This window comes from Prionailurus viverrinus, chromosome A2 (genome assembly GCF_022837055.1).
Source record: "Prionailurus viverrinus isolate Anna chromosome A2, UM_Priviv_1.0, whole genome shotgun sequence".
Lineage (NCBI taxonomy): Eukaryota > Metazoa > Chordata > Mammalia > Carnivora > Felidae > Prionailurus > Prionailurus viverrinus.
The window spans coordinates 13,957,417-13,983,917 of record NC_062562.1 but is presented as its reverse complement, the minus strand read 5'-3'; the positions used below and the strand labels follow the sequence as shown (position 1 = coordinate 13,983,917).

Below are 26,501 nucleotides of genomic sequence, written 5' to 3'. Positions count from 1 at the left end.
TCTCTGTAATACATTCAGCACTTAGAAGGGCCAAGCTCCGAGTCCAGAGAGTGGTGCATATTTTCCTAATTTGACAAGCACCTCCATATTTCCGTGGTCTCTCAGCTTCATGTTTTGGTCCCTCAGGCACTAGGGGGGAGTTTGGGGATCAATGGCATTTTCTGTTTTTCAGTAATATGTAAAAAATAGGAGAGCATGCCTTTCTCTCATGATGTCTTAGATGGGAGGAAGTTCAATCCGAATCATTGCAAATAGTAGCTCGGGTCACACTCATTGCGGTCCTATGCCACACAAGTGCCATCACCATCTCACGTAACAGCCCAGCTTTGCATCTGGCTCTGCCCTTGTAGTGACGCTATCCTTCCTTTCAAAGGGCACTCATTGCAACTCAGGTGTTGTGGAGTGGGCAGCACGAGAGCAGAGTCATGGTCAGCGGGAAATTTCCTACCTTCACAACAGCCTTTTAAAAACTTGAGAAAGCAAAAGTCATAAACATGATGTCTTTGTTTCCAGCTAGAAAATCCACTGAGTGCAGGGTATGGGTGCATTTTTATAACTTTGACAAGCTGCACACGGGGACCTGCTGCTTATCAGTGAGGGGCTCACAGCCCTTTACCATCTTCACCCCTTTGCTGTCCTCAGCGAAGGACGCACAGCCCAAGGAAAGCCCTGGGATCCAAAGCAGGGAAACCGTGGGGACCAGTTGTGAATGCCTGTGAGCATCACACGGGCCCTGAGCACAGATGAAGGTGTATGCAACTGTAGGGGTGCCAGACCACACCAGGAAAGGGGCTACTGTGATCATTTGGAGTCCCTGAGACAATTTGAGGCCACCCGATGGTGACTGGTCTTGGGATTTGTTCGTTGGGAATGATTCTTGGGGTGCTTAGGGTGGGGGTCTATGATCACCATGCCTGAGGGAGGTGCTAGGGGTGCTTTTGGCTGCACTGTAATCGACTTCAAGAGTCTGAGGCAGCTTTCAAGGTGACACCAGGTGCCCCAGACCAGAGGTCTCCAGCCCCTCCAGCATTGGGAGACCGGATCCCGCTGGAATAGGATCCCGCTGGAATAGGTCCTCTCCACCAGGGGGCTCCAAGGCTCTGCGGAGCCTGGATGGGTTCAGGGGTCCAAGGCCCCTGGGCAGGGAAGTCACTGAGTCGTGGAGTGTGGAAGACTCAGGGGCAGGAGCCCGGGACCAGAGAGTGTGCTGGAGCTTTGGCGCCGTGCAAAGATCAGGCGAGGAGAACCCTGGCCGGGATGGAATCATGGGGTGCGCAGCCCTGGCCCCACACATCTCCCGCATCTCGGGCAGGGGGCGCAGGGGACGCAGTACACCCTTCAGGGCCTCGGGGGCGTGGCCGAGCGGCTGAGGTGTAGTCGTGGGCGGAGCCTCTGATGAGCAGGGGCGTGTTCGCTCGCGGGCGTAGCCTCCGCTGGGCGGGGCTACGCAGAACCCGGGCGGCGGCGGCGGCCGGGGCAGGAAATAGGGGCTGAGCCCCGCCAGCGCGAGATCCCATCCCAGACCGGGTCCCCGCCGAGCAATCCTCTGGTCTTGTCATGGACGCAGCAGAGCCGGGTAGGCGGTCCGGGGTATGGGATCCGAGAGAGACCTCCCGCAACTGTACCCCACCTCCTAAACTGAGGCGCTTCGCCTGTCCTTTTCCGTCCAGAGACCCGGGAAAGGAGTCAGGAATGGGAAGGACACGGGAATCCTCTATTGTGGGGACCCCCAAGCCTAGATGGGCCCAGAACACCATTCCCTGACCCCCTCCCCCTTTGGAGTCTTCACCCCGGATGCCTGGGGGAGGGAGCCCAGGAAGGGGAAGTGGCCGCTTCTGCTTCTGATATTTGTGATGGGGGGCAGGGGGAGGGCGACGCAGCAGGATCCCTACTGAGGAGGGGCCATTGCTGATCTGGGCCCCTTAGAAGGGGGACTGTGGCAGAAATGTGGCAAGGTCCGACTTGTATTTCCGGCTCTCTTTGTGTCTCTGCTGTGCACGTTGAGTGTCACACGGTCTTTATGTTCCTCTGGTTTCAGTCTGCCTGTATGTGTTTGTGCCACAGGCTCTGTGCCGGCCTCTCCCACGTGTATTTCCATCTGTCTGGCCTGAGGTCCATGTGGTTCCATTGTCAAGCTGGCTCTCTCCCCAGGGACAGTGCTGCTGCATCTGGGGCATCTGTTTTGCCGCTTTGCTTCTGGGCCCATGTGTGTGTGGGTGTCTGTTCCTCTGAGCAGCTGCCCCTGTGTTGGGTTGTGCCTGATCCATCTGCCTGCCCTGAGCTGGCTTCACCCCAGGCCACACTGCCTCCATCCTGACTCTGACACCCACCCCCATCCCCCCCCTCCCCAAGGATCAGAACACTCTCTTTCTGTCTCCTCCCCTTCCTCCCCCCACCCCTTCAAAACAACCGGCTAAGGGCCTACCCTAGGTGTAAGTGCTGTGAGTGGAGGGAGGCCTCCATTGGCCCATGTGTGACACTCCCCTCCCCCAGGGCTACCCCCAGCTCCAGAGAGCAGGAAGAGGTACAGTGACATCTTCCGGAGCCTGGACAACCTCGAGATCTCACTGGGGAACGTGTGAGTCTGAGCCTGGGCCACCCCCAAATCCCTAATCGTTTAGGTGCCTCACTAGGAACCTACAACGTCTAGATCCACTTACCTAATAACCTGAGAAGTCTTAAATGGGTCCCTCCAAAACACCTGAGAAATCCCAAAATCCAACCCCCCAGATCCACTGGAAATCCACAAAATGGTCCTAGGACCCCTCCCCATGTATTCTTCTTGTAACCCCTTAAAACGTTTGAGATCCTTATAATCCCACCCTATGAACCCCAGATTTACCTGGGACCTTTCAAACTCTCTCAAGTCCCATGACAAAAAGTCACCTAATTTCCCCCAAAACCACTCAGACCTCCCACGTACAAGAGATGTCACAGAGGTAATGTCCAGGACCATCATTCAAACTGCCCTGGGGGCCCCCAGCACCCCTAGGCAGGACAGACTGGGTGGAGGGTGGCATCTTGACACCCTTACCTCCCAGGACCCTTGAGATGCTGCCTGGAGACCCCGTGCTTTCAGGAGACCCAGAGTCTGACAAGACCCCCACAGCCACTGAGGTGAAGGGCGGGACCAATGAGGCAGGGAGGAGGGGGCCTCCAGGAGGAGGGGCTCTAGGGGGTTGAGGCCCCTGCCCTGCTTGGTCCTGAATGCTGTCTCCCTACCTCTCAGACCAGTGAAACCAGCCTTTGGAGTGGCCTCTCCCTGGAGGGTCCGGCACCCCTTACAGGTAGGGGGCTTTGAGGCCAGGGGAGTGGGGGCAGAAAGGACTCCTTCCCTCAGCAAGTCGTCACCGACTGCCTGTTCCACGTGCCAGGGGAACAACAGTACGCGACAGAGCTGAGCCCCTGCCCTCAGGGATCCCTCAGTCTGGGTGGAGAGTCAGTATAAAATTGCAACCTGGACAAGATCATAAAAGGGTGTTTGGGGAAAGCCACAGGGTATAGAATAGTGGTCACTGGTCTGGCCTTGGGGCACAGGGAAAGCTTCCACAGCAGCCTCGGGGGTCAGAGGTCAGAGGTCCACTCTCCTGCCCCAGGGGAAGAATTGGACCTGCGGCTCATTCGGACCAAGGGGGGTGTGGATGCAGCTCTGGAGTATGCCAAGACCTGGAGCCGCTATGCCAAGGAGCTGCTGGCCTGGACCGAGAAGAGAGCCAGCCTTGGTGAGGGTCCCTTCTACCCTGCCCCAGACCCCAGGCAGTGCCCACACCCTGCCCAACTCAGATCGCGGCTGTCTCCCCCTGCAGAGCTAGAGTTTACCAAAAGCATCATGAAGATCGCCGAGGCTGGCAAGGTGGCAATCCACCAGCAGGTAGCTGTGACCAGATCCCCCCGCCCCGATCCCCTAGATCCTCGGCGTCCCCCAACACCTACTCTCCCACCCCAGAGCCATATGCCACTGCAGTACATCTACACCCTGTTTCTGGAACATGACCTCAGCCTGGGAGCCCTGGCCATGGAAACAGTGGCCCAGCAGAAAAGAAATTTCTCCCAGGTGAGGGGGCCCTGCCGCACGCCTTATTCCATTCCCACCTCCCCAGGAGGAAGGCAAGGTTACCATCCAGGCTGTTTTGCTGATGAGGAAGCTCAGGCCCAGGGATGCTGAGGAGCTTGCCCAAGGTCACCCAGCAGAGATTCAAACCAGGCTTCCTGTACAATTGCAAAACTGTGCTTTTGCTCGTTTGCAGGGCTTGGGGGGGAAAGTGCCGAGTGTTCACAGGCAGAGAGCTTTGGCATCTCTGGGGCCAGGCTTTAGCAAGGATGAGGTGGGGACACTGCAGGGAGAGGGGGAGGGGAACGTGCAGACCCAGAAAAGGGTCCAGAGGATGAAAGGCACGCGGTAGCGGGAAGCAGAAAGACTGGGTGGCCCTGAGGCAGCACCCCCATCTGTCCCCCTTGCCAGCCCCTGGCAGCCAAACGAACTGAGATCGAGAAGTGGCGGAAGGAGTTTAAGGAGCAGTGGCTGAAAGAGCAGAAGCGGATGGTGAGGCCTGGGAGGGTGGGTACCAGCGTGCGGCTGGTGGATGAGAGGAAGCGGTGCTGATCTATCCCCTTTTGTCCCTGTCCCCGCCCCCCACGACCCCAGAACGAGGCGGTGCAGGCACTGCGGAGGGCCCAGCAACAGTACCTGCAGCGCAGCGAGGACCTGTGGGTTCGCTCCCAGGCGTCCCCTGAGGACCCGGTACCCCAGGCCTCGCCAGGACCCAGCAAACAGCAGGAGCGGCGGCGGCGATCACGAGAGGAGGCTCAGGCCAAGGTGGGGACCTGGCCCCGTGCCCCCCCCCCCCAGCACTTTGGTGCGCCCCACCCCACACTCCATCCTACCGGTGCCCCGGCCTCGGTTTCCCCAGGCGCAGGAGGCCTTGGCGCTGTACCAGGCCTGTGTCCGTGAGGCCAACGCACGGCAGCAGGACCTGGAGGCCGCCAAGCAGCGGATCGTGTCGCATGTGCGCAAGCTGGTGCTGCAGGGGGATGAAGTGCTGAGGCGGGTGAGGCCTTTTCCCACTGCCGCCCCCCAGCTGAGGGCCCCCTGCCCCTAACCCTTCTCCAGGGCGCCAGAACTCCTCCCTAGACAGCCAGTTTCCACCCTCAGTCCCTGAGGGCACCTCGGCCTCTCGAGTCCCACCCTTACCCCACTCCATCCAGGCCAGGCTCTGATCACACCCTCCTCCCTAAGCTGCCCCCAAACCCTGACCATGCTGGTGTCTCTAAAGTTCAGGCTCTGCTCCTCTCTCACTGTAGTCTGCTCCCCACAGGTGACCCTGGGACTGTTAGGGCTTCGAGGGGCGCAAGCAGAGCGTGGTCCCCGTGCCTTCTCTGCCCTGGCTGAGTGCTGTGAGCCCTTTGAGCCTGGCCAGCGCTACCAGGAGTACGTGAGGGCGCTGCGGCCCGAGGCCCCACCACCCCCGCCGCCTGCCTTCTCCTTCCAGGAGTTCGTGCCCACTGCACACAGGTGGGCCCCCCGGGAGCAGGGTCAGGAATGAGATCCAGAGACACAGTTTCAGGCTGTTGGAGCCACCAGGCTGAGTACTCAGGGTCAGGAAACTCAATGAGGTTTTGAGTTCTTGGATTAATACCGAGGCTCTTATTTTGGGGGAGGGGTCCCAGTCCTGGGAGAGTCCGAACGTCAGGGTCACTGTACTGGGTGCTCACTGGTGTCAAGGCTTGCAGACCCAAGTGCTTGGGTCCTAAATGCAATGCCTAGGTGATGTCATCCCAGGGCAGTTTCCTGGTTATCAGAGCCCTCATTCTTCTCCTTTCAGCTCCCCTCTGGACACAAGAAAGAAGCTCTCTGGCCCCCTACCCCCACGGCTGGATGAGAGCGCGGCTGAGGCAGGCCCTTGGGATGATGTAGGCACAGGCTGCCAGGGTGAGTGCAGTGAGGGGTGGGCAGGAGTGGTGCTGGGGCGGGGGTCCATCCTAATTGACCTGTTCCCTTCTAGGGACTCCAGGCCCCACTCCAAGCAGCGACGTGGACAGCGTGGGTGGTAGCAGTGAGTCTCGGTCCCTGGACTCTCCCACTTCCAGCCCAGGTGGGGCCAGGACCTGACCGTAACCCATTCCCTACGTCTAACCGCCCTCCAGACCCTGGCCAGGCTCTGACCCTCAGTCTCTAACCTATCACTTGACCTCTGACCTACCTGCACTCCTGACCTATTTCCTATATCCTCTGATTCATTCTCTTGAGCTGATTTCTGAACCGCCGCCCAGATCGCTGACCCATTTCTGCAACCCCTAACCTCTGCCTTGAACTCCCTCCTGATCTCTAACCGTTATCCCAAGGGCATCTGTGGGTGGTTCTGGAAAGCCTAAAAACCAGGCATATCTCCTTAGCCCTGGCGCTTCCTAATGACCCCTGTGACCCCCGACCTCTGTGACCCTACGACTCCAGGCCCTGGCACAAGGCGGTTGGTGAAGGTGTCATCCACAGGCACCGAGTCCTCAGATGACTTTGAGGAGCGAGACCCTGGTGAGGCTGGAAGCAGGTGGGGCATGGCAGGGGGTGGACCAGGCACCCCTGACCCTGTATCCCCACAGACCTGGGAGATGGGCTGGAGAACGGCTCAGGAAGCCCCTTCAGGAAGTGGACACTATCTGGCGCAGCCCAGACCCACCGACTGCGGCGGCTACGGGGCCCAGCCAAGTGCCGCGAGTGTGAAGCCTTCATGGTCAGCGGGATTGAGTGTGAGGAGGTGCGGCCTGGGCCCATGAGCCAGTGACCTGTTATGACCCCAGTGACCTCCCTGACCCCAGGCACCTGACCTGAAATCCCTATGACCTTTCTGCCCTTGGGACCTGCCCTGATCTAAAGATGTCCTATGAGCCCCCTGCCCCCTGAGGATCCCTACGACCTTCTCTTCCCCTGCTGACCTCTGATGACCTCCTTGACCCTATAACCTTCCCTTCAGTGCTTTCTGACCTGCCACAAGCGGTGCCTGGAGACTCTACTGATCCTCTGTGGACATAAGCGACTCCCTGCCCGGACTGCCCTCTTTGGAGTCGACTTCCTGCAGCTGCCCAGGGACTTCCCGGAGGAGGTGCCCTTTGTGATCACCAGGTGCACGGCCGAGATAGAACAGCGTGCCCTGGGTGTGCAGGTGCCGCCTTGACTCTTGACCATCCCCAATAGTGACCTGGTCCTGTTGATGGCTGTATCGTAAGCCAGATGTCCATTTCCTGCCTTGCCCTGCAGGGCATTTATCGGATCAGCGGGTCCCGGGTGCGCGTGGAGAGGCTATGCCAGGCTTTCGAGAATGGCCGAGGGTTGGTGGACATGTCAGGAAACTCCCCTCACGATGTCTCGAGTGTCCTCAAGCGATTCCTCCAGGAGGTGGGTACTCAGTGGCTCAGGGGTAGGGGCCGGGCGGGCTCAGGCTGAGGACCCTCTGCAGCCCACCCATACCCATGTCCCTCCCACCATTCCACCCTCAGCTCACTGACCCCGTGGTCCCCTTCCACCTCTACGACACCTTCATCTCTCTGGCTAAGACCCTGCATGCAGACCCTGGGCACGACCCTGGGACCCCCAGCCCCAGCCCTGAGGTTATCTGCTCGCTGAAGACCCTCTTGGTGCAGCTGCCTGACTCTAACTACAGCACCCTGCGGCACCTGGTGGCCCATCTGTTCAGGTGTGCACTGTCCCTGACCTTGAAATGTGATTTCTGACCTAAGGCACGGATCTGTGACCCTGTCCCTGGACATATGACTGCTCATCTCTGGGACTGACCCCCTGCCACTGACTTCTGACCTTTGCATGTGTTTTCTGAGCTCTGAATCTTAATAGATGACTCCAGACTTTGGGTGCTGACCCCTGATCTCCATTGCCAGGCATGTAGCTGCTGGTCTCAATGACCGGGACCACTTACCCAGGACTTGGGCAAGTGGCCGCTAGCCTGGCCTACAGCTCCTCCCTGATGACCAATGACCACGCATGCCATGCCCTGACCCTTTTCCTCATACTGTCCCCAGGGTGGCTGCACAGTTTGAGGAAAACAAGATGTCTGCCAACAACCTGGGCATTGTGTTTGGGCCAACGCTGCTGCGGCCACCAGACGGTCCAGGGGCAGCTGGTGCTGGCCCTGTCACCTGCCTACTAGACTCTGGGCACCAGGCTCAGCTCATTGAGTTCCTCATTGTTAACTACGAGCAAATCTTTGGGATGGACGACCTCCCCGTGGCCACTGAGCCTCCACCCCAAGACCCCAGTCCAGCTCCTGGGGCTCTCACAATCAACCCCCAGCCACCACCCTCATACCCTGCCTCAGATCCCCTGCCCTCAGTCCTAACCTCGGACCCCAACCCAGACCCTGATCCCCACAGTACCTTGGAGAAGCATCCTGAAGCTACGCCTCCTGAGGTAGGAACCCACTGGGCCCACAGACGGGTAGGCCTTCTCTGCATTTAAGCGTCTCACTCTCCTGTCTCCCTTCCTTCCTTTGCCTTTAAAATTTTCTCTTTCATCCCCTTTCTCCCTTCCTTATTTACCTTGTGCTCATTCTGGAAGGAAAAGAGAGGAATGGAACGGGGGGGTGGGTAATAAGGGAGGAACAACAAGGTATAGCTCTGCAGTTACTAACAAGGGTGATCATTTACTCCTTCAACGGAACATTTATTGAACACCTAGTGTGTACCGAGCATTGTTGTAGCAGGCATTACACATACATCAGTGAGTAAGTTATTGAGAGACCCCATCCTTTTGGTGACTGCACTCTAGTGGGGAAGATACCAACAATAAAAAAAAAAAAAAATAGGATAGATACAAAGTCAGTTTATAGGACATTACAAGGTGACAAATACTATGGAGAAAAGAAAGGGTAGCATAAGGTAAGGGACACTGGGGGCACCAAGGAGAGGTGGAGGGCAGCTTGTAGCAGTAAATAGGATTCTGTGGGCTGGTCCCATGGAGAAGGTGGATTCGAGCAAGGACTGGAACAATGTGGGAACAATCTGGGGAATGGTGTTCCAAAGAGAGCAGCCGGTGCAAAGGCCCCAAGGTAAGAACATTCCTGGTGTGTTTAGGGCACAGCCCCAAGCCGTAATGAATTACTGAGGAGAAGGTGCTAGAAAGTGAAGCCAAAGAGGGGTCTTAATGCCTTTAATGCCCTTAATGCCACGCAGACCGTGCACCTACTATGCATGGGCACTGCATAAGCGTCCTATCATCCTCACCACGGCTGTGAGAGGTAGACACTGTTAGTGAAAACCATTTACAGATGAGACTCCTACAGGGGGCTTCCCTGTCCCTCGGGTCCTGATACACATATCATTCCTTAGAACATGGACCTCCCCCCGACAAGCAGCCCGGAACTGGCGAAGGAGCAGTCAGTGAGTTCTGGGTCTCTGAGAAATGGAATGGTTCAGAAAGTGCTTGGGACATGTGGAAAGAACTCCAGCAGCTATTAGCATTTAACTAAAGGATGAACTGAAGGATACACAGATCAACTGAAAAGCAGGTGCAAGGTTGCAGAGAAGGAGGGAGACAGGTAGTTCCCCTGGTCCTAATGTGGACGTGGCTGAGTCACTCCCTGGGCTGGCCCTCTGCTGAGCAAGGGCATTCCTGCCTTCATGGAGCCCCCAGTCGAAATTAATAACATTGCTCTGCACGAGGGGACAAGCAGTACACTGTTAAGGGCATCGTCTCCCCAGATACCCAAACTGCCAAAGATCTTTTGCATGTGGAACAAACCCTCAGGTTTCCCAAGAGTCTCAAAGAACTGGAATTTTATTGTTGGGGTTTTGGTCTTCGGTTTGTTCCTGTAGATTCCAGTTCCACAGAGTGACGACAGAGAAGTGGCTGATGACACCAAAGAGGAAGGAGAGGAAGGTGAGTAAGTAGGGGGGAGCCCAGGAGTTATAGGGATATCCTTGCTTGGGGTGGCTTAGCTGACAGATGACTCCCAGGAGATACCCTGAGGACTTAGGGATGCTCAGCACTGACCACCCCAACCCACAGTGTCCAGCCAAGGTCCAGAGGACTCACTCCTGGGAACACAATCCCGTGGTCACTTCAGCCGCCAGCCAGTGAAATATCCCCGGGGCGGCGTTCGGCCAGTCACCCACCAGCTGTCCAGCTTGGCCCTGGTGGCTTCCAAATTGTGCGAGGAGACCCTTGTGACATCAGTGCCCCGAGGAAGCTTGCGGAGGAGGGGACCTGGCCCTACCGCCTCCTCCCCTGAGGGCAGCCCTCTGCGCCGCACCCCGCTGCCCAAGCATTTTGAGATCACCCAAGAGACGGCCCGGCTACTCTCCAAGCTACACAGCGAGGCTGTGCCCAACGCCACCTGCTGCCCAGACTCCCAACCTGAGGAAGTCGAGGACCATCTCTGACCATCCCAGCATTCTGACCAAGGGGGAAAGGACTCAGAAGGTGTTTGTTCAGCTGGGGTGTCTGGAGAGTTCCTGTAAGGAAAGACTACATGGCCTCAGGTACTAAAACCCTTTTGGAGGCAATATATCAGGATCCCTCAACTGGACACCGGTCACTGCCAAGCATCAGGGCCACTCAGGTTCAGAGAGGTTAGTCAGGGTCAATGCTCAGGGTCAATATAGGTCATGGGATTCTTGACATCCACTCTAGTCTCTGACCCCTAGGACAGGGGTGCCTTTTGCTACTTTGGTTGTGGCCACTCCCCTACCTCTGCCTGTCTTCTTAGCTGACCTCAGGTGACCAGCACTTGGGAGTGGGCAGCCCAAACTCAACATCCAGGTGGTACCTGGGGTGTGATGGCCTCAGAATAAACTGTGTCCTTTATACCCTTGAATGTCTTTCTTTGCCAGGGGAGGGTGATGGGAGAGATGGGTGAGGGTAGCATCCTTTGGCCCCATTTACCCACCAGAGACACCAAGGCCCCCTTTCATTCCCAAACATGCTTGAGCACCTACAGGCAGTACGGGCTGAACCCGGGGAACCAGGCTGAGTCACACCGGCCCGGCCCTCCCGGAGCTCCACGTTCCCGATCCGGTCCTGCATAATCAAACAAATATAACAAAGTGCAGATAACTGGGACAATGGGGCTGTGTGCTCTGGGCTGTGGGAGCCCAGGGCCGCCACAAGCCGGGGCCGGGCAGCAGGCAGCGCTGCCGGGGGTGGAGGGCGTGGGGGCGGGATTTTCGAGAAACTTGAGTGCTCCCGGAGGGTCACCTGGGGCCGGAGAGGTCCGAGGGGCACCGGAGGCCGCTGCGCGCGGTAGCTGAGCGCTCAAGAAACGGAGGCGGGGCGGGGGTCCCGGCTGTAGGAGCCCAGTCGGATCAGGGCGTGGCTTGGAACTCAGCGACGGATTGGACGCCAGGGAGCGGGCGGGGTGGCCGGGCGGGGGCGCGGACCCTGAGACCACCCGGAGCTGCGCCCAGGCTGCGCGAGGTCACTGCGGTAATTCTCGGGACTTGAGTGACTCAGCCCCCGGAAGGCTCGAAACTGCGTGCGTGTGGGGTGCGCGAGGACGGGGGCGGGGGTCCCGCGCCGGAAGTGGAGAGGGGCGACCGAGAGGCCGTGAGGCCTGGAGGAAATGAGGGGGCGGAGGGGGGGCTGAGGTTCCGGGAGACCTTGTCCGTACCGCAGCCGCCGGGCTCCCCCAGGTGGCAGAGACGGGGCGGGGCTCCCCCAGGTGGCGAGGGCGGGGCGCTGCGCCAAGGCAGGGGCGGGACCCCGCCTCCCGTGCTCTTTTGGCTGCCCGCGCCCAGCGCACTCGGACGCTCCTCCGCTCCCCGCCGCGGTCACCAGGCTATGGGGCTGGGGCTGGGGCTGGGGCTGGGGCCCGCCCCGACCCCCGGGGAGGCCGCCCCTACTGCGGCGTGACGGGCGGCCCAGGTGAGGCGGGTACTGACGCTGGTAGGTGGGCGCGGGTCCCAGGTAGGGCGCGGCACGTGCCTGCGGGGCCCGGGCCCGCCCCTTGCCCCCCTCCTCTCCTGTTCCCCAGCTCCTCCTCTAGCCTGGGGGCGCCGGGAGGCCCGGCTGGCTGCAGCCTCCCTGACCGCCCCCTTTGTCCGCGAGGGTGCCAGGGTCCTCCGACCCACTCAGAAAGGCCCGATGCCCCGCCCGCTTCGGGAGCGCTCGCGCCCAAAGCCCGCCGCCCAACTTCTGGGGCTGCCTCGCTGTCCAACTCTGATAGACCTGGTCACCTCCACGCTCTCGCACGGACAGCAGTGACCCCACCCTGCGCACACACGTCCCCTGGGCTCTGCTCCCTTCGATGATCCCAGCACCAAACAGACCCTCCCTCACTTACTTTCACAGCTCACGCCCCCTTTGTTCCTCCCTCCCCCCAACCCTAGTACAGGTTGGCCGCGCTTGGGCAGATGATTTCTTGTTGGTTTTTTGTTTGGCTTATTTTGCTTCTTTATTTGATTTTTTTTTTATTTAAAAAAAATTTTTTAATGTTTGTTTTGGGAGAGAGAGAGCATCAGTAGGGGAGGGGCAGAGAGAGAGAGAGAGAGAGAGACAGACAGACAGACAGACAGACTCTGAAGCAGGCTCCAGGCTCTGAGCTGTCAGCACAGAGCCCTACTCGGGGCTGGAACCCACAAACCACAAGATCATGACCTGAGCCAAAAGCAGGCGTTTAACCGACTGGGCCACTCAGGTGCCCCTTATTTTTCTCCTTTAGATTAAAAAAGAAAAAAAAGCCAGTCATTTGATTTGGGAGATATCTTTGTAAGCGTCTTAGTAGTCAATAAGCAACTGCTGCCCATCCCCCCGCACTCCCACCGTGTAGCTTGCTTTTCCAGGTTACCCTGGTCTCCACCACGGCCACTTTACCCTGAGGCATCTGACTTTGAGACCCTTGCCCTTCCTGTCCTGACCCTCCCCTCTGGCCGCTGCTCCTTCCTGTATCCTTCCAACAAATGCCACCTGCGCTGACCTCTCCCTCTGTGCCCCCAGATGGTCAGCATGGGCCAGTGCTACTACAATGAGACCATCGGCTTCTTCTACAACAACAGTGGCAAGGAGCTCAGCTCCCACTGGCGGCCCAAGGATGTAGTTGTGGTGGCTCTGGGGCTGACCGTCAGCGTGCTGGTGCTGCTGACCAACCTGCTGGTGATCGCGGCCATCGCCTCCAACCGCCGCTTCCACCAGCCCATTTACTACCTGCTGGGCAACCTGGCTGCAGCTGACCTCTTTGCCGGTGTGGCCTACCTCTTCCTCATGTTCCACACGGGCCCTCGCACTGCGCGGCTCTCGGTGGAGGGCTGGTTTGTGCGGCAGGGCCTGCTGGACACCAGCCTGACGGCGTCAGTGGCCACGCTGCTGGCCATCGCTGTGGAGCGGCACCGCAGTGTGATGGCCGTGCAGCTGCACAGCCGCCTGCCCCATGGCCGAGTCGTCATGCTCATCGTGGGGGTGTGGGTGGCCGCGCTGGGCCTGGGGCTGCTGCCCGCCCACTTCTGGCACTGCCTCTGTGCCCTGGACCGCTGCTCACGCATGGCCCCCCTGCTCAGCCGTTCCTACCTGGCCGTCTGGGCCCTGTCCAGCCTGCTTGTCTTCCTGCTCATGGTGGCTGTCTACACCCGCATTTTCTTCTATGTGAGGCGGAGGGTGCAGCGCATGGCAGAGCATGTCAGCTGCCACCCTCGCTACCGAGAGACCACACTCAGCCTGGTCAAGACCGTTGTCATCATTCTGGGTGAGTGAGTGCGCTCAGCTGGCCCAGGGTTGCAGGACCCCTGCTTCCCCCCACCCAACTCCCACGAGACAGGGGAGGGGAGGATTTGGGTGGGGAATGTTCTCCAAGGAGGTGACATCTGAGCAGAGACCTGAAAGCTGGGGAAGGGAAGAGTTCCAGGCAGAGGGGACAGAAGGTGAGAGCCCCGCAGGACTGGGCCAGTGTCTCCAAAGAGGAGGCCGGCGTGGCTGGAGAGAAGCAAGAGAGAAGGTCAGCATCGCCTCGAAGGGCACAGGCAAGAGTCAGATTTTGTTCTGAGTTCTGGGGGAAGAAGCCCTTAAGAGTTCTTAGCAGGGAGGAACGAGATCAGTCTGGCTGTTGAGTAGTCTGAGTGGGGGAGGCGGCAAGGTGTATCCCAGGAGGATACCCCCCCCCATACCCCAAGATCAAAGAGTGCCTCTTCCCTACGATCCCCTCCCTCCCCGCCCCAAGTAACTGGCCTGTCCCACAGTGACCTCCTTTTCCCCACAGAACCAGCCTCCATGTAGAAATGCCCAGCACCCTATCTACCGTGTACCGGTTAGGAAAGGTATCCCTCTGGCAGACAGATCAGAGAACCGTGTCCGGCCGCTCTTGCCCTGCAACGGTGGCCGTTGTCTGGGCTCCAGAGACCCCTCCAGCCCTGAGCTCTAAGCTGTGGGTGCCAGGCCCCCTGCTAGCCGGCCCTGCTTACCTCAGGCTCCATCCTGCAGGGGCGTTCGTGGTCTGCTGGACGCCGGGCCAGGTGGTGCTGCTTCTGGACGGTCTGGACTGCAAGTCCTGCAATGTTCTGGCTGTGGAGAAGTATTTCCTACTCTTGGCTGAGGCCAACTCACTGGTCAATGCCGTGGTGTACTCGTGCCGAGATGCTGAGATGCGCCGCACCTTCCGCCGCCTCCTCTGCTGTCTGTGCCTTCGCCGGTCCACGCACGAGTCTGCCCGCTACGCACCCTCCACCCGAACGGGTGCCAGCACTCGCATCATGCTTCCTGAGAATGGCCATCCCCTGATGGACTCCACCCTTTAGCCAACCTGGGACTTCACTGGGGTGCCGCAGATGCCAGATCGTAGCCCCTGACCACTCGTGGACGCACCTGGCTCTCCCCAATCTGCAGGACAGACTTAAAGGCAGACCCCCAGTCTGCCGTGGCACAACTCCACTGCCAGTCTCCCCCAGGCACACAGCTCTGCCTGCTCCGGGGGCCTGGGGGTGTGGGGTCACCTCTAAATGCCCAGGAGAAAAGTCAGATGGGGTTCAGGAATCTGCTAATTAATCATCTCAGGTTTTGGGGGTTTTAACTGACATTTTCTATTTTTACCACACATCCCTGGTAAACCCTGTGGACTGCTTCCTTGTCTGTGGTGATGTGGGTGTCAAAGATGGGAGAGAGGAGGCCACCCCGCCCAGTGAGACAGGGTGACACGGACCGTGGATGCACCATCTGCCTGAAGCTGATTCTTTAGGGGCGCAGACTGAGGGGTGCTGAGTGTGATCTGGGAAAAGGTTTGTGGCCCCTTGCAGCCTCTGGGGTCTTGTCAGTCCATTATTAGAATCGAGGGGGTCTGTGGGGGAGAGCATGTTATAAGGAGTAAGTCTTTCCACTGAGGTCTCCAGAGCATTTTCTATCAACAACTCAGAGATTCCCGTCTGTCCCTGTGTCCCAGAATTGTCCGCCTCAGCTCAGGCTAGGCTGGGATCTCCTCAGCCCTGTTCTCTTTCATCTTTGATCTCTGCACGGCTGTTACTCTCTCTTTTTTAAGTAATCTCTACATCCAACATGGGGCTCAAACTCACAACCCCAAGATCAGGAATCTCATGTTCTAACGACTGAGCCAGCCAGGTGCCCCACTCCATTTCTCTTGTTGGAGGTGTTACACGCATTCTCTTTGCCTCGGTCTCCTGTGCCTGTTCCCCTGCCTCGAACTCACCCTCTTTCTCCTGCCTGCCCTTTCGTCTGAGTCCAGGTTATTAATAGTCAGGTGTGTCCATCCCCTTCCCTGCCCCCCGACCAAGGGGAGTAGGGTCCATGGAGCAGGATGCAGGATTTTAGAGTTGCCATTTCCCAGGCTCCTCTGAGGTGCCCGGCACTCTGATAAGCACTGTAGTTGCGTTATTTAATCATCACTTGCATCTTGTGGTGCAGGTATGACACTTAACTTTCACAGGACAGGAGCTCAGAGGGGTTGCCATCTGGCCTGTGGTTGCATAGCTTCAAAAGACACAGAGATGAATCAAGGGACTAGAGAGGCACCTGGGGAGAGGGCTTTGGATTCCCCACAGAGTCAAGAGTTGGTCACAACCTCAGCTTGGTTTTCCTCCTCTCACCCCACAGCCCCCCCAAGGCTCAGACATGCCATGATGAGCCCCCTCTCAGGTGCTCATAAAGGTACCCTGCTAGGTACAGTGTAGACCAGAATCTGGATTCTCTGCTTCCGCTTAAGGGGGGGCAGGGGGATACAAGGTTATAGCCTCTTAAGGTTCACATGCTAAATAAAAGCCTCCCATTGGAGGCCAAATTCTTAAATCACTAAAGCACGCATTGCTGCAGAACCAAAAACATCTAGGTCCCTTCTTTGCTGAATGGGGCTGGGTTTCCCTTTGGGAAAACTCCCCCTGCCCTAAGACAGCTCTGTGGGGCGGCAAGAATGAACCGGGATGCTGGATACTTCAGGATCCGAGGTGGGCAGCATGTCTTCTAGGGCCTGAGGCCTGAAATCTCCAGAGATGATGACCCTCCCCACCATATGCCTGGGCACAGGCCCATGAAAGGCCGCCCTTGCCTCTGCGGGACTCCAGGCCCATTGGACAGACATGTCACTTTAGGTGCCAAAGCCACTTCGTATGGGGTGGGGACCCCAAATGGCCTCCCAAAGGCAGTTTTAAGTTTCACTTGCTCTGAGCTGGCCGCTCGCGCACTAGTATCCTCCGGGCTCTAACCCACACTCCTCTGGTCCCATCGATTTTCCCCTCTTCTGTAGGTGTCTCCGCCATGCAAGTTTTGGTCCCTAAAGCTTTCAACCCTCCGCCCCCACTGTTCTCTGAAAGACACTGAAATTACAAACAACTTTGAGGTTTCATGCACAGGGCTGCTGAACTTTTGTACGGGGCAACAGCTGTTGCCCTGACAACAGTCCTGGTCGCCACAGCTTCTAGTACTTCCTCTTACTGGGGCCAAGTGGCAGGTTTCCTTACTCGGGGAGCTTCCAGAGGGGTTCTTCACATCCCGCATCACTCATTTCCATTCCCTGCCGTCCTCTTTGGGGTCCTCCAATCCAGTCACACCAGATAGGGTGACTGTGTTTCCTCTCCAGCGGCAATGAGAACATGGGCCTTGGCCTGAAGGGTTTCCAGAGGGACTGAGGACCCTTGAGGAGCCTGCGTCTCGACTCTGTCCTCAGAGAAAACGGGCTCCAGCAGGTCCTGTGACTTTGGAGAAGTGATTCGTGTCCAGTCTGTTCCTTTTCTCTCACACGATGAGCCTTCTCTGACTCAGCTGTGAGGTCTGGTGGTTTGAAACAAAAGACCTGTGGACATCCACTCTTACTTGGGGTGGGTACACCTCAGAGCAGACCCTCAGGAAGCACCCTTCAGTAGTAGCTCAGTGACCGCGTGCTAGGGTTTTGAAGGCCCAGACCGGAGTAGACGGAGAGAGTGAATCAACGGGCGATCACTCGTCAGCCAGACCTTGAAAAGAGAATTGATTTCTGCAGCCGAGAAAATCACTCACTTCAAACCCTCCAGCCAGGGGCGCCTGGGTGGCGCAGTCGGTTAAGCGTCCGACTTCAGCCAGGTCACGATCTCGCGGTCCGGGAGTTCGAGCCCCGCGTCGGGCTCTGGGCTGATGGCTCGGAGCCTGGAGCCTGCTTCCGATTCTGTGTCTCCCTCTCTCTCTGCCCCTCCCCCGTTCATGCTCTGTCTCTCTCTGTCCCAAAAATAAAAATAAACGTTGAAAAAAAATTTAAAAAAAACAACAAACAAACAGCAACAACAAAAAAACCCTCCAGCCACCATCACCACACACTATTGCACCCCGCGTGGAAAGCTCTAGAGGGAAGCGCCGGGAGGCCAGGAGCCCTAGTGCCCATCTGACGGGGCCGAGACTGAGGGGACCATTAGGGGACTGGGTGTTAGGGCTTCTGGAGATGAATGGTGAGTGTTGGCGAGGATCTGAGAATCATAGGGATTTCTGAGAAAGGAAGGGGTGGCCTGAAGAGTGGGGTACTCTGAGGAGGGCGGGGGTGTCTGGGACACGGGGGCCACTGAGGAAGGGTGGGGACCGTTGAGGAGTGGGGGCTCTGAGGAGGAGTGGGGGCTCTGGCGGGGAGTACAGGGCGTGAGGAGGTAGCGGGGATGGTCTCTGAGGAGACTTGAGGGTCTCTTGAGGAAAAATGCTGGAGCTCTCTGAGGGAGGTGCGGGGGCTCTGAGGAGACATGAGGGGCCCCAAGAAAGATTAAGGTCTCTAAGCAGGAGTCGTTCTGAGCAGGTGAGGGAGGTGGACATGGCGGGGCGGGGAGCCTCTGCGGCAGAGCGAAGCAGTGGTCGCCCTTCCTCGGCCAGGAGGAGAGTGAGGATGGGAAGAGCCGTTGCCTCGGCAACTCCCCACCGAGTCCCGGGCCGTTGCAAGGGGCAGTTAGGGGCGTGTCTGTGGGCGGTGCGCGGCGGCCTGGCTGGCGGCGGTTGGCTGGCGGCGGCGGCGAGGGGTGGGGCTTGGGCGCGCGCGCCCGGTGCGCGCGGGTGGCGGCGGTTGGCTGCGGCGCTTTTGTGAGCGGGCCCGCTCCTCCTCGGCGCCTCCCCGGTCCCGCCGCCCATGGACTCCCCGCCGCGCCCGCAGCGCCCCGCGCCGCCTCTCCCGGCCCTGCGCCGCCCGCCGCCCGGGCCCCCACCAGGCCCCGACACAGGCGAGGTCCTGCAGCAGATCATGGCCATCACCGACCAGAGCCTGGAGGAGGCGCAGGCCAGGTGCTGCGCGGGCTCGACGGGGGCCTGGGCCGCCCAAAGTCGCGGGAGTGAAGGGGGCGGGCCGCGGGGCCAGGGCCAAGTTGACAGGGGGCCTGAGGAGTGAGGACGGTGCACAGTGAGAGCTTGGGGTGCATCTCTGGGCGGGGAGCTGGGAGGGGAGATGTGGGGGCTCAGGGAGGACTGAAAGCGGGCCGGGGGGGGGGGGGGGTTCTGAGGCCGAAGGGATTTATGAGGTTAAAATGCGACGGACTGAAAGGCTTACGGGGTTAAGCAGCAGGTGATGGGTTTTAGAAGCTTGTCCTGGGGCGAGAGGGATGGGTTTAAGGGGAGTCTGTGGATGGGGAGGTATATGGTGAAAAGCAGTTTGGGGGTTTATGGAATGTAAAGGGTTAAGAGGGGAGCTGGGGGGAGAGATGGACAACTAAATGGATGCATTAGTGGCGTTTACGAGGTGGGAAGTTGTGAAGGCAGATAACGGAGAGTGGGTTGTGGGCAGTGGGACTCAGGTTGCAAGTGATGGGGGTGACTTGGTGCGGGAACCACCCGGAAAAAAAGGATGGTGGGGGAGCCGGGTGGAGGGATGGCGGTCCCCCGTTTTATTAAATCAGCAAAGTTTTATTAGACACTTAACTATGTGTGGGACACCCAGCTGGGTGCTGACGTAGCCCTAGCTCTCAAGCTCATAGTTTGAGGAAGAGAAAGTGAGTAGCAAAAACTAAGTCCACCTTGTGAGAGGAGGTCTTAAGAAAAGGGACGGCATCCTGTGCAAAGTCAAGTGTAGAGGACACAACACTTTCAGAGGGCTCAAGGTGAGAAAGAGCTGGAAGAAAACGCAGCCAGAGACTGAAAGTCCTGGGTTCAGTTCGGAGAGAGGTTGGAACCAGATCGCACGCGGCCTACACGTCTCAGGAAGGAGTTTGGATTTTCTTTCAGTTGCAGTGGGAAAAATCACAGCGGGTTTAAGACCACCTGCCCTACTTCCCTCCACCCACCGCTTGTCAGCCAGTGAGGAGTGGTAGCATCTGCTTCACAAGGCAGCCCGTTGTGTTTGGGGCCTTCTCGAGTTATTAGAAAATAGGAAAGGACTGAATCCTTTTGGAGGATGAGGCCTCGTTGAATGGGGCCTATTCTTTGGGGTGAAGGGTGGTCCCTGAGGATGGGGCCAGGGTCTGGTGGTATGGACTGTGTATACAGTCAGTAGAGCCGCGTAGTGAGGAGGGGTTATGCCAAAGCCAAGTGAACAGCAGCCACGGGAAGGAGGAGGCGAAGAAAAGGTGGATACGGCATGTATTGTTCGTCAGACTTTGTCTCCTTTGCTTCTTGTGGATCGTCCACGCTCTGCAGGTTCACAGCCTCTATCTGGAAAGTTAAGAGTGTTCTCTCCGTGAGTTCGAGCCCCGCGTCGGGCTCTGGGCTGATGGCTCAGAGCCTGGAGCCTGTTTCCGATTCTGTGTCTCCCTCTCTCTCTGCCCCTCCCCCGTTCATGCTCTGTCTCTCTCTGTCCCAAAAATAAATAAACGTTGAAAAAAAAAAATTAAAAAAAAAAAAAAAAGAGTGTTCTCCCCCATCTCCCTATGTTCATTCTACTTTGGGGGGCATTGTGCTAGGTGCTGGCGAAACCAAGATGGCTAAGACCTTCTCTGCCCCATCAGAGCTCATTGAGAAGTAGGGGGTGTGGGAGACTAATTATAAATCGTTGTCGTAATGGGTGTGCACTGAATAGAGGTGATCCCCGACACCTGGAAAAAAGCTGGGCCAGGAGAGGGTGCCCTTGTGTGATCCCCTGTCTGCTAGGCTAGTCTGAGGGCAGAGGCTTTGTCATATTTTCCTGTGTATTCCCAGGACTGTGCACAATGAGCATATAGTAAAGTTTGTGGCACTTAAGATTCTGGAAAGCTCAGGAGGGGGAAATGGGCTCTTCACACCCAAGGAACCACAGAGGCAGTGCTTTGGGTGTTTGTGGAGCTCCCTGAGTTCCTTCTCTTCTAGGTAGGGAGCTGCTTAAGGAGTGAACTCTGCTCAGGTGTGGCCTTCCTCAAGCATCTGTCACCCTATCACAGCCCCATGGCTGCTGGGTTTTTTTGTTGTTGTTTTTTTTTCTTATAGCAATCCAGACTTCCCCTAGATAGGCTTTAGAATGGCGTGCAATCAGCCGCCTCTTCCTTGCTATTCTTTTTTTTTTCTTTTAAGTTTATTTATTTTGAGAGAGAGTGCAAGCGAGAGAGGGGCAGAGAGAGAGGGAGACAGAATCCCAAGCAGGCTCTGCACTCTCAGCACTCATGAAACCATGAGGTCATGACCTGAACCCAAACCAAGAGTCTGACACTGAACCAACTGAGTGACCCAGGCACCCCTCTTCCTTGGTATCCTTTTTTTTTTTTTTAATTTTTAAATGCTTTTTAAATTTATAGATTTGTTTTTGAGAGAGAGACAGACAGACAGACGTGAGTCGGGGAGGAGCAGAGAAAGAGAGGGAGACACAGAATCTGAAGGAGGCTCCAGGCTCTGAGCGGTCAGCACAGAGCCGGACGCGGGGCTTGAAGCCATGAACTGGGAGATTATGACCTGAGCTGAAGTCAGATGCTTTACTGACTGAGCCACCCAGGCACCCCATTCCTTGCTAATCTTGAAGGCAGCTTTTTTTTTTTTTCTTTTAAAACTAGCAAATTGAATAGTGAAGCATTATACATGCATGACAACTTGATTGTTGCATAAGTGGTTCCAGGTTTCTTTTTGAGGTAAAAAGTCCCCTGGGGCTTTTCTTTTGAGACTTGGTAGCTTCAGATCTGCCCCCATTTCTTTGGATGTAGCCTTTACCTGAACTCACCCAAGTCATTTAAAAGTCACTCAACTCCAGACACAGTCTTCAGTCCGCAAGTGCACCATTAATTCTACTCTGGAGCAAACAACTTGGGTGGGTCTTTTCCTCATAGTAAACTCTGCGGCCTGGTAGATGACCAACTCAAAAGGGGAAACACATCTTGTCTGTCCTGATCAGGCAACTGGGTGAGGCTTTTGCAAGTCTTTCTGACCCTCTCTCAGTACCCCTGCTGACCCCTTCATAGGCCCTGGAGTCAGTTTAGCTCAACTGTCTAGCAAGAAAGAATTTTTCATCTCAGATGTGCGGCCCTTTCAAACTATTTGGTCACCACAAATGTGTTTTGTTTTTGTTTTAATTTTTTTTTTTTAACATTTATTCATTTTTGAGAGCGACAGAGTGTGAGCAGGGGAGGGGCAAAGAGAGAGGGAGACACAGAATCCGAAGCAGGCTCCAGGCTCCGAGCTGTCAGCCCAGAGCCCAATGTGGGGCTCGAACCCACGAGCCGTGAGATCGTGACCTAAGCTGAAATCAGATGCTTAATCGACTGAGCCACGCAGGTGCCCCACAGGTGTGTTTAAAGAGGGAAAGCACACCTACTCTCCTTAAACCTTCATTATTCAAAGGCAGCTGCAAGTGCTTGTGCGTTGTTCATTGTGTCATTGTAGCTGAATAGTCTTAGAATAGTGAACTGTGTATTGTTCTTCCTCTGGGCTACACGGATAGTGGAGTGTGGGGACTTTGGAATATACTGTCTTCGTTTAGATTCAGCCTGAGTCAACTGGGTACTTTCTACTACGTGAGGGATAACCAGTCTTCTTGAATGATCTTCTGACCTTCAGCTATATTCTAAGCTCTTCCTCGAGAAGGGGCAGTTCTGCATTTTCTGATTTGGAACTGTTTGCTGATGATGTCCTCCTTTCTTTCTTTCTTTCTTGTTAAGATTTTGTTTTTATTTAAAAAAATTTTTTAAGTTTATTCATCTTTGAGAGAGACAGAGCGTGAACAGGGGAGGGGCAGAGAGAGAGAGGGAGACACGGAATCCAAAGCAGGATCCCTAGCAGACTGAGCTGTCAGCACAGAGCCCAACGCGGGGCTTGAAGTCACGAGTTGTGAGATCATGACCCGAGCCGAAGTTGGACACTTAAGTGACTGAGCCACCCAGGTGCCCCTTAAGATTTTAAGTAATCTCTATACCCACCATGGGACTTGAACTCACAACTCTGAGATCAAGAATCACATGCTGTACCGACTGAGCCAGCCAGGTGCCCCTTTTTTTGTATGAAACCAGTAAGGTAGAAAATTTTATCTCACTTGCCAAGGTTTGTCTGAGTATTTTGTCTTTTTTTTTTTTAAGTTTATTTATTTATTTTGAGAAAGAGAGCATGAGCAGGGAGAGAGAGAGAATCCCAAGCAGACTCTGCACTGTCAGCACGGAGCCCGAAATGAGGCTCTCTCCCACAAACTGTGGGATCATGACCTGAGCGGAAATTGAGTCAGACACTTAACCTACTGAGCCACCCAGGCACTCTGACTATTTTGCTCTATCATGCATAGCCTTGTTTTTTTATAATAATAAATTTTACAACATTTTACAGTTTCTACATAGGCTATTTCATTTGCTTCTATGACTACCTTTATGAGGGGTTTATGAGGGTTATTATGAGGGCTCTTTTGTCAAGACTGTCAGGCTCCAAAATTCTTCCCTCCTCCCAGGGTCTTTACCCAGTGTTTGAGTCATAAAAATCTGTTGCAAGCTCTGGGCCCTCTCCCACTCCCCACCCCCACCGGTTTGTTCAGGTACCATACCCTCGGGGATCCTCAGGACTCAGAGCCAGGAAGCTGCCTCTTATCAAAGGCTGATCGACTCCTTTTTTATCTGGTAGTGAGATTTCTAAGAAATTAGTATGAAAACTCTAGAGCTGAGGGGCTAATTTTGGAAACCTGATGGAGAAAGGAAGCAGAATGGTCACAGTGTCATCTGGAGATTCATTCTCCAGGAGCACCTGGGTGGCTCAGACAGTTAAGCATCCAACTCTTGATTTCAGCTCAGGTCATGATCTCACAGTTCATGGGTTCGAGCCCCGCATCAGGCTCTGTGCTGACAGTGCAGAACCTGCTTGGGATTCTCTCTCTCTCTCTCTCTCTCTCTCTCTCTCTCTCTCTCTCTCTCTCTCTCTTGTTCCTCCCCCACTTGTGCTCTCTCTCTCTCTCTCTCTCAAAGTAAATTAAAAAAAAAAATGTTACTGGAAATTCATGCTCCATACCTGATGTTCTGGGGGAGGCAGCTGAAGAGGACTGGCCTTCAAGTCGTTCTGCGTGAATTGTGTTATGTGTTGCTGGATTGGCGGGTTTGGCTGCAGTGGTCACTTCTTGACCCTTTGCTTGTAGGTACACACTGACTCCCCAGATAGCTGTACCAGTCAATGTGGTAGTCGCTCACTATGTGTCTTTTATTTTTATTTTTTATTAAAAAACTTTTTTTTAATGTTTATTTATTTTTGAGAGAGCGAGACGGGGACAGAGTGCAAGCAGGCGAGGGGCAGAGAGAGAGAGAAAGAGACAGACACAGAATCTGAAGCAGGCTCCAGGCTCTGAGCTGTCAGCCCAGAGCCCTACGCGGGGCTCGACCCCACAAACCGTGAGATCATGACCTGAGTCAAAGTCGGATGCTCAGACGCTCAACCGACTGAGCCACCCAGGCGCCCCCTATGTGTCTTTTTATATTAAAATGAATTAAAATTAAATAAAATTAAACAGTCTCTCAGTCGCACTAGCTACATTTCAAGTGCTCAATAGCTACATGTAATGAGTGGCTACCATATTAGGACAGATAGAAAACATTTCCAAAATTGCAGAAAATACTGAATAGTGGTGCTTTAGAGCAGTTCTTCCCAGGCTGGACATGGAGAAAATTTCTGTGGGAATCTTATTGTAGTGGAAGTTCTAATGTAACAGGTCCCAATGGAGCCCAAGAGTCCACATTTCTAACAAGCTCCCAAGGGTGCCAGTGCATTGGATCCCAAAGCACACTTGGAGAGGTCGGGCTCTCAAGAGTGGAGATAATAGTGTCCCATTTATTCCTATTTTCATGAATCAGTTTACATAATAGTTGGTTAATCTGACAAATGAATTTATTTTGGAGCTTAAGTTGTGTTGGTGGGCATAATGGATTTTAAGTTAATCACAAGGGTCACATATTAGCATTGTTTTGCCTACTTAATATGGAAAGAACATTCAAAGTGAACAAATAAAATTCAGGAAATAGTTGATTTTTTTTTTCTTCTTAATGAAAATCTTGGCTTGGGGCCATAACACCCTGTTGTTTCAGGGTCTGTTTACATTTCAACCTAAGGAAATCAGGTTGTGGAAGTTCCAGGGTTGTTTCTGTATTTCCTTTATAGTGTCTATAAAACCACAGCCCAGGGGCGTCTGGGTGGTTCAGTTGGTTAAGTGTCCAACTTCGGTTCAGGTCACGATCTCACGGTTTGTGAGTTTGAGCCCTGATTGGGCTCTGTGCTAACAGCTCAGGTCTTGGAGCCTGCTTCAGATCCTGTGTCCCCCTCTCTCCCTCTCTGTCCCTCTCCTGCTCACTCTCTGTCTCTCAAAAATAAACATTAAAAAAATTAAAAACAAAAAACCACAGCCCAGATTTGTGTTTATAGAACTTGAGTGTAATAGCAAGTGACTGCTGGGGGATGGGAATAGGTTCTTAGGGCAAAAACCCTTTATATATAGTGAATAAAGATATGATGGAGAATGGTCACTGTTGTATTTGTTTAGAAGCAGGCAATTTGGTATATGGGGTGATGTATTTGAAACTATAAAGATCACACTTAGAAGTTGGCTTTTAGGCAACATAACAGGTACTACTCCAATTAAAGACCTTCACAATTTTTCTTAGGAAGAGATTTCTCTGAATTTTTTCTTTTTTAAAGTTTATTTTGAGACAGAGAGAATGGGTGGGGGAGGGGCGGAGAGAGATGGGGGACAGAGGATCCCTAGCAGACTCTGCTGTCAGCACAGAGCCCAATGTGAGGCTCAAACTCACAAACCATGAGATCAAGACCTGAGCCGAAGTTGGACGTTTAACCGACTGAGCCACCCAGGCACCCCTCTCTGAATTTTTTCTTTTATTTAGTTTTTATGTTTTTAATGTTTATTTATTTTTGAGAAAGAGAGACAGAGAGACAGAGACAGCGCGCCATCGGAGGAAGGGCAGAGAGAGAGGGAGACACAGAATCTGAAGCAGGCTCCAGGCTATGATCTATCAGCACAGAACTCCATACGGGGCTCGAACTCACTAACCATGAGATTGTGACCTGAGCTGAAGTCATATGCTTACTGACTGAGCCACCAGGCGCCCCATCTTTTTTTTTTTTTTAATATTTATTTATTTTTTGAGACAGAAGGCAAGTGGGGGAGGGGCAGAAAGAGAGGGAGAGACAGAGACAGAGACAGGGCCAGTCGGGGAGAGGCAGAAAGAGAGGGAGACACAGAATCTGAAGTGGGCTCCAGGCTCTGAGCTGTCAGCAGGAAGCCTGACACAGGGCTCAAACCCACAAACCATGAGATCATGACCTGAACCAAAGTCAGGTGCTTAACCAACTAAGCCATCCAGGTGCCCTGAATTTTTTAATTTGACTTTTACATATACGACATGCTAGATATTTTCTACTAGTAGAAATTTGTACGACTTTCTTAATTCCTCCAGTATTTCTGCAGATTGACATTGCCTATAATATGGACTAAATTTTAGTTGTTAAATAAAAAGAGATGATCTATGGGGCGCCTCGGTGGCTCAGTTGGTTAGGTGTCCAACTTCAGCTCAGGTCACGACCTCGCGGTCCGTGGGTTCAAGCCCCGCGTCCGGCTCTGGGCTGATGGCTCAGAGCCTGGAGCCTGCTTCCAATTCTGTGTCTCCCTCTCTCTCTGCCCCTCCCCCACTCATGCTCTGTTTCTGTCTCAAAAATAAACAAAAAAAATGTTAAAAAAAAAAAGATCTAATTTTGACTATCTTTAGAA

At 55.0% G+C, this 26,501-nt stretch overlaps 3 protein-coding genes across 6 annotated transcripts in view; all 3 read left to right on the top strand.

The window, feature by feature from the left end:
- Nucleotides 1–1,438: 1,438 nt before the first annotated feature.
- Nucleotides 1,439–10,812, top strand: GMIP (GEM interacting protein). Of its 3 annotated transcripts, XM_047850209.1 has the most exons (22): nt 1,439–1,576; nt 2,494–2,578; nt 3,042–3,117; nt 3,230–3,287; nt 3,597–3,722; nt 3,807–3,871; nt 3,947–4,054; nt 4,463–4,543; nt 4,646–4,816; nt 4,911–5,048; nt 5,316–5,512; nt 5,823–5,929; nt 6,003–6,092; nt 6,452–6,529; nt 6,598–6,752; nt 6,969–7,157; nt 7,253–7,390; nt 7,492–7,688; nt 8,029–8,416; nt 9,334–9,384; nt 9,820–9,883; nt 10,013–10,812. In XM_047850209.1, the coding sequence occupies exons 1-22, from the start codon at nt 1,558–1,560 to the stop codon at nt 10,384–10,386; spliced, it is 2,955 nt and encodes a 984-aa protein (XP_047706165.1). In that variant the 5' UTR covers nt 1,439–1,557; the 3' UTR covers nt 10,387–10,812. The 3 variants fall into 3 exon arrangements, with proteins under 3 accessions (XP_047706165.1, XP_047706166.1, XP_047706167.1); XM_047850210.1 differs by lacking the exon at nt 9,334–9,384; XM_047850211.1 differs by lacking the exons at nt 1,439–1,576; nt 3,042–3,117 and having other exon boundaries at nt 2,505–2,578.
- A 739-nt stretch (nt 10,813–11,551) lies between these two features.
- LPAR2 (lysophosphatidic acid receptor 2) lies at nt 11,552–14,850 on the top strand. The gene is made up of 3 exons (XM_047850896.1): nt 11,552–11,866; nt 12,938–13,679; nt 14,411–14,850. The coding sequence occupies exons 2-3, from the start codon at nt 12,938–12,940 to the stop codon at nt 14,722–14,724; spliced, it is 1,056 nt and encodes a 351-aa protein (XP_047706852.1). The 5' UTR covers nt 11,552–11,866; the 3' UTR covers nt 14,725–14,850.
- A 2,844-nt stretch (nt 14,851–17,694) lies between these two features.
- PBX4 (PBX homeobox 4) overlaps nt 17,695–26,501 on the top strand; it is a 44,280-nt gene continuing 35,473 nt past the window's right edge. The window contains exon 1 of one of the 2 annotated variants that reach the window (XM_047850695.1): nt 17,695–17,847. Coding sequence is in view for 1 of the 2 variants with exons in the window: in XM_047850694.1 (XP_047706650.1) it covers nt 18,507–18,658 (152 nt within the window). In the remaining variant the exon portion in view is untranslated. Of the gene's footprint in view, nt 17,848–18,441; nt 18,659–26,501 lie in introns of those variants that run through there. The other variant, XM_047850694.1, reaches the window with a different exon arrangement.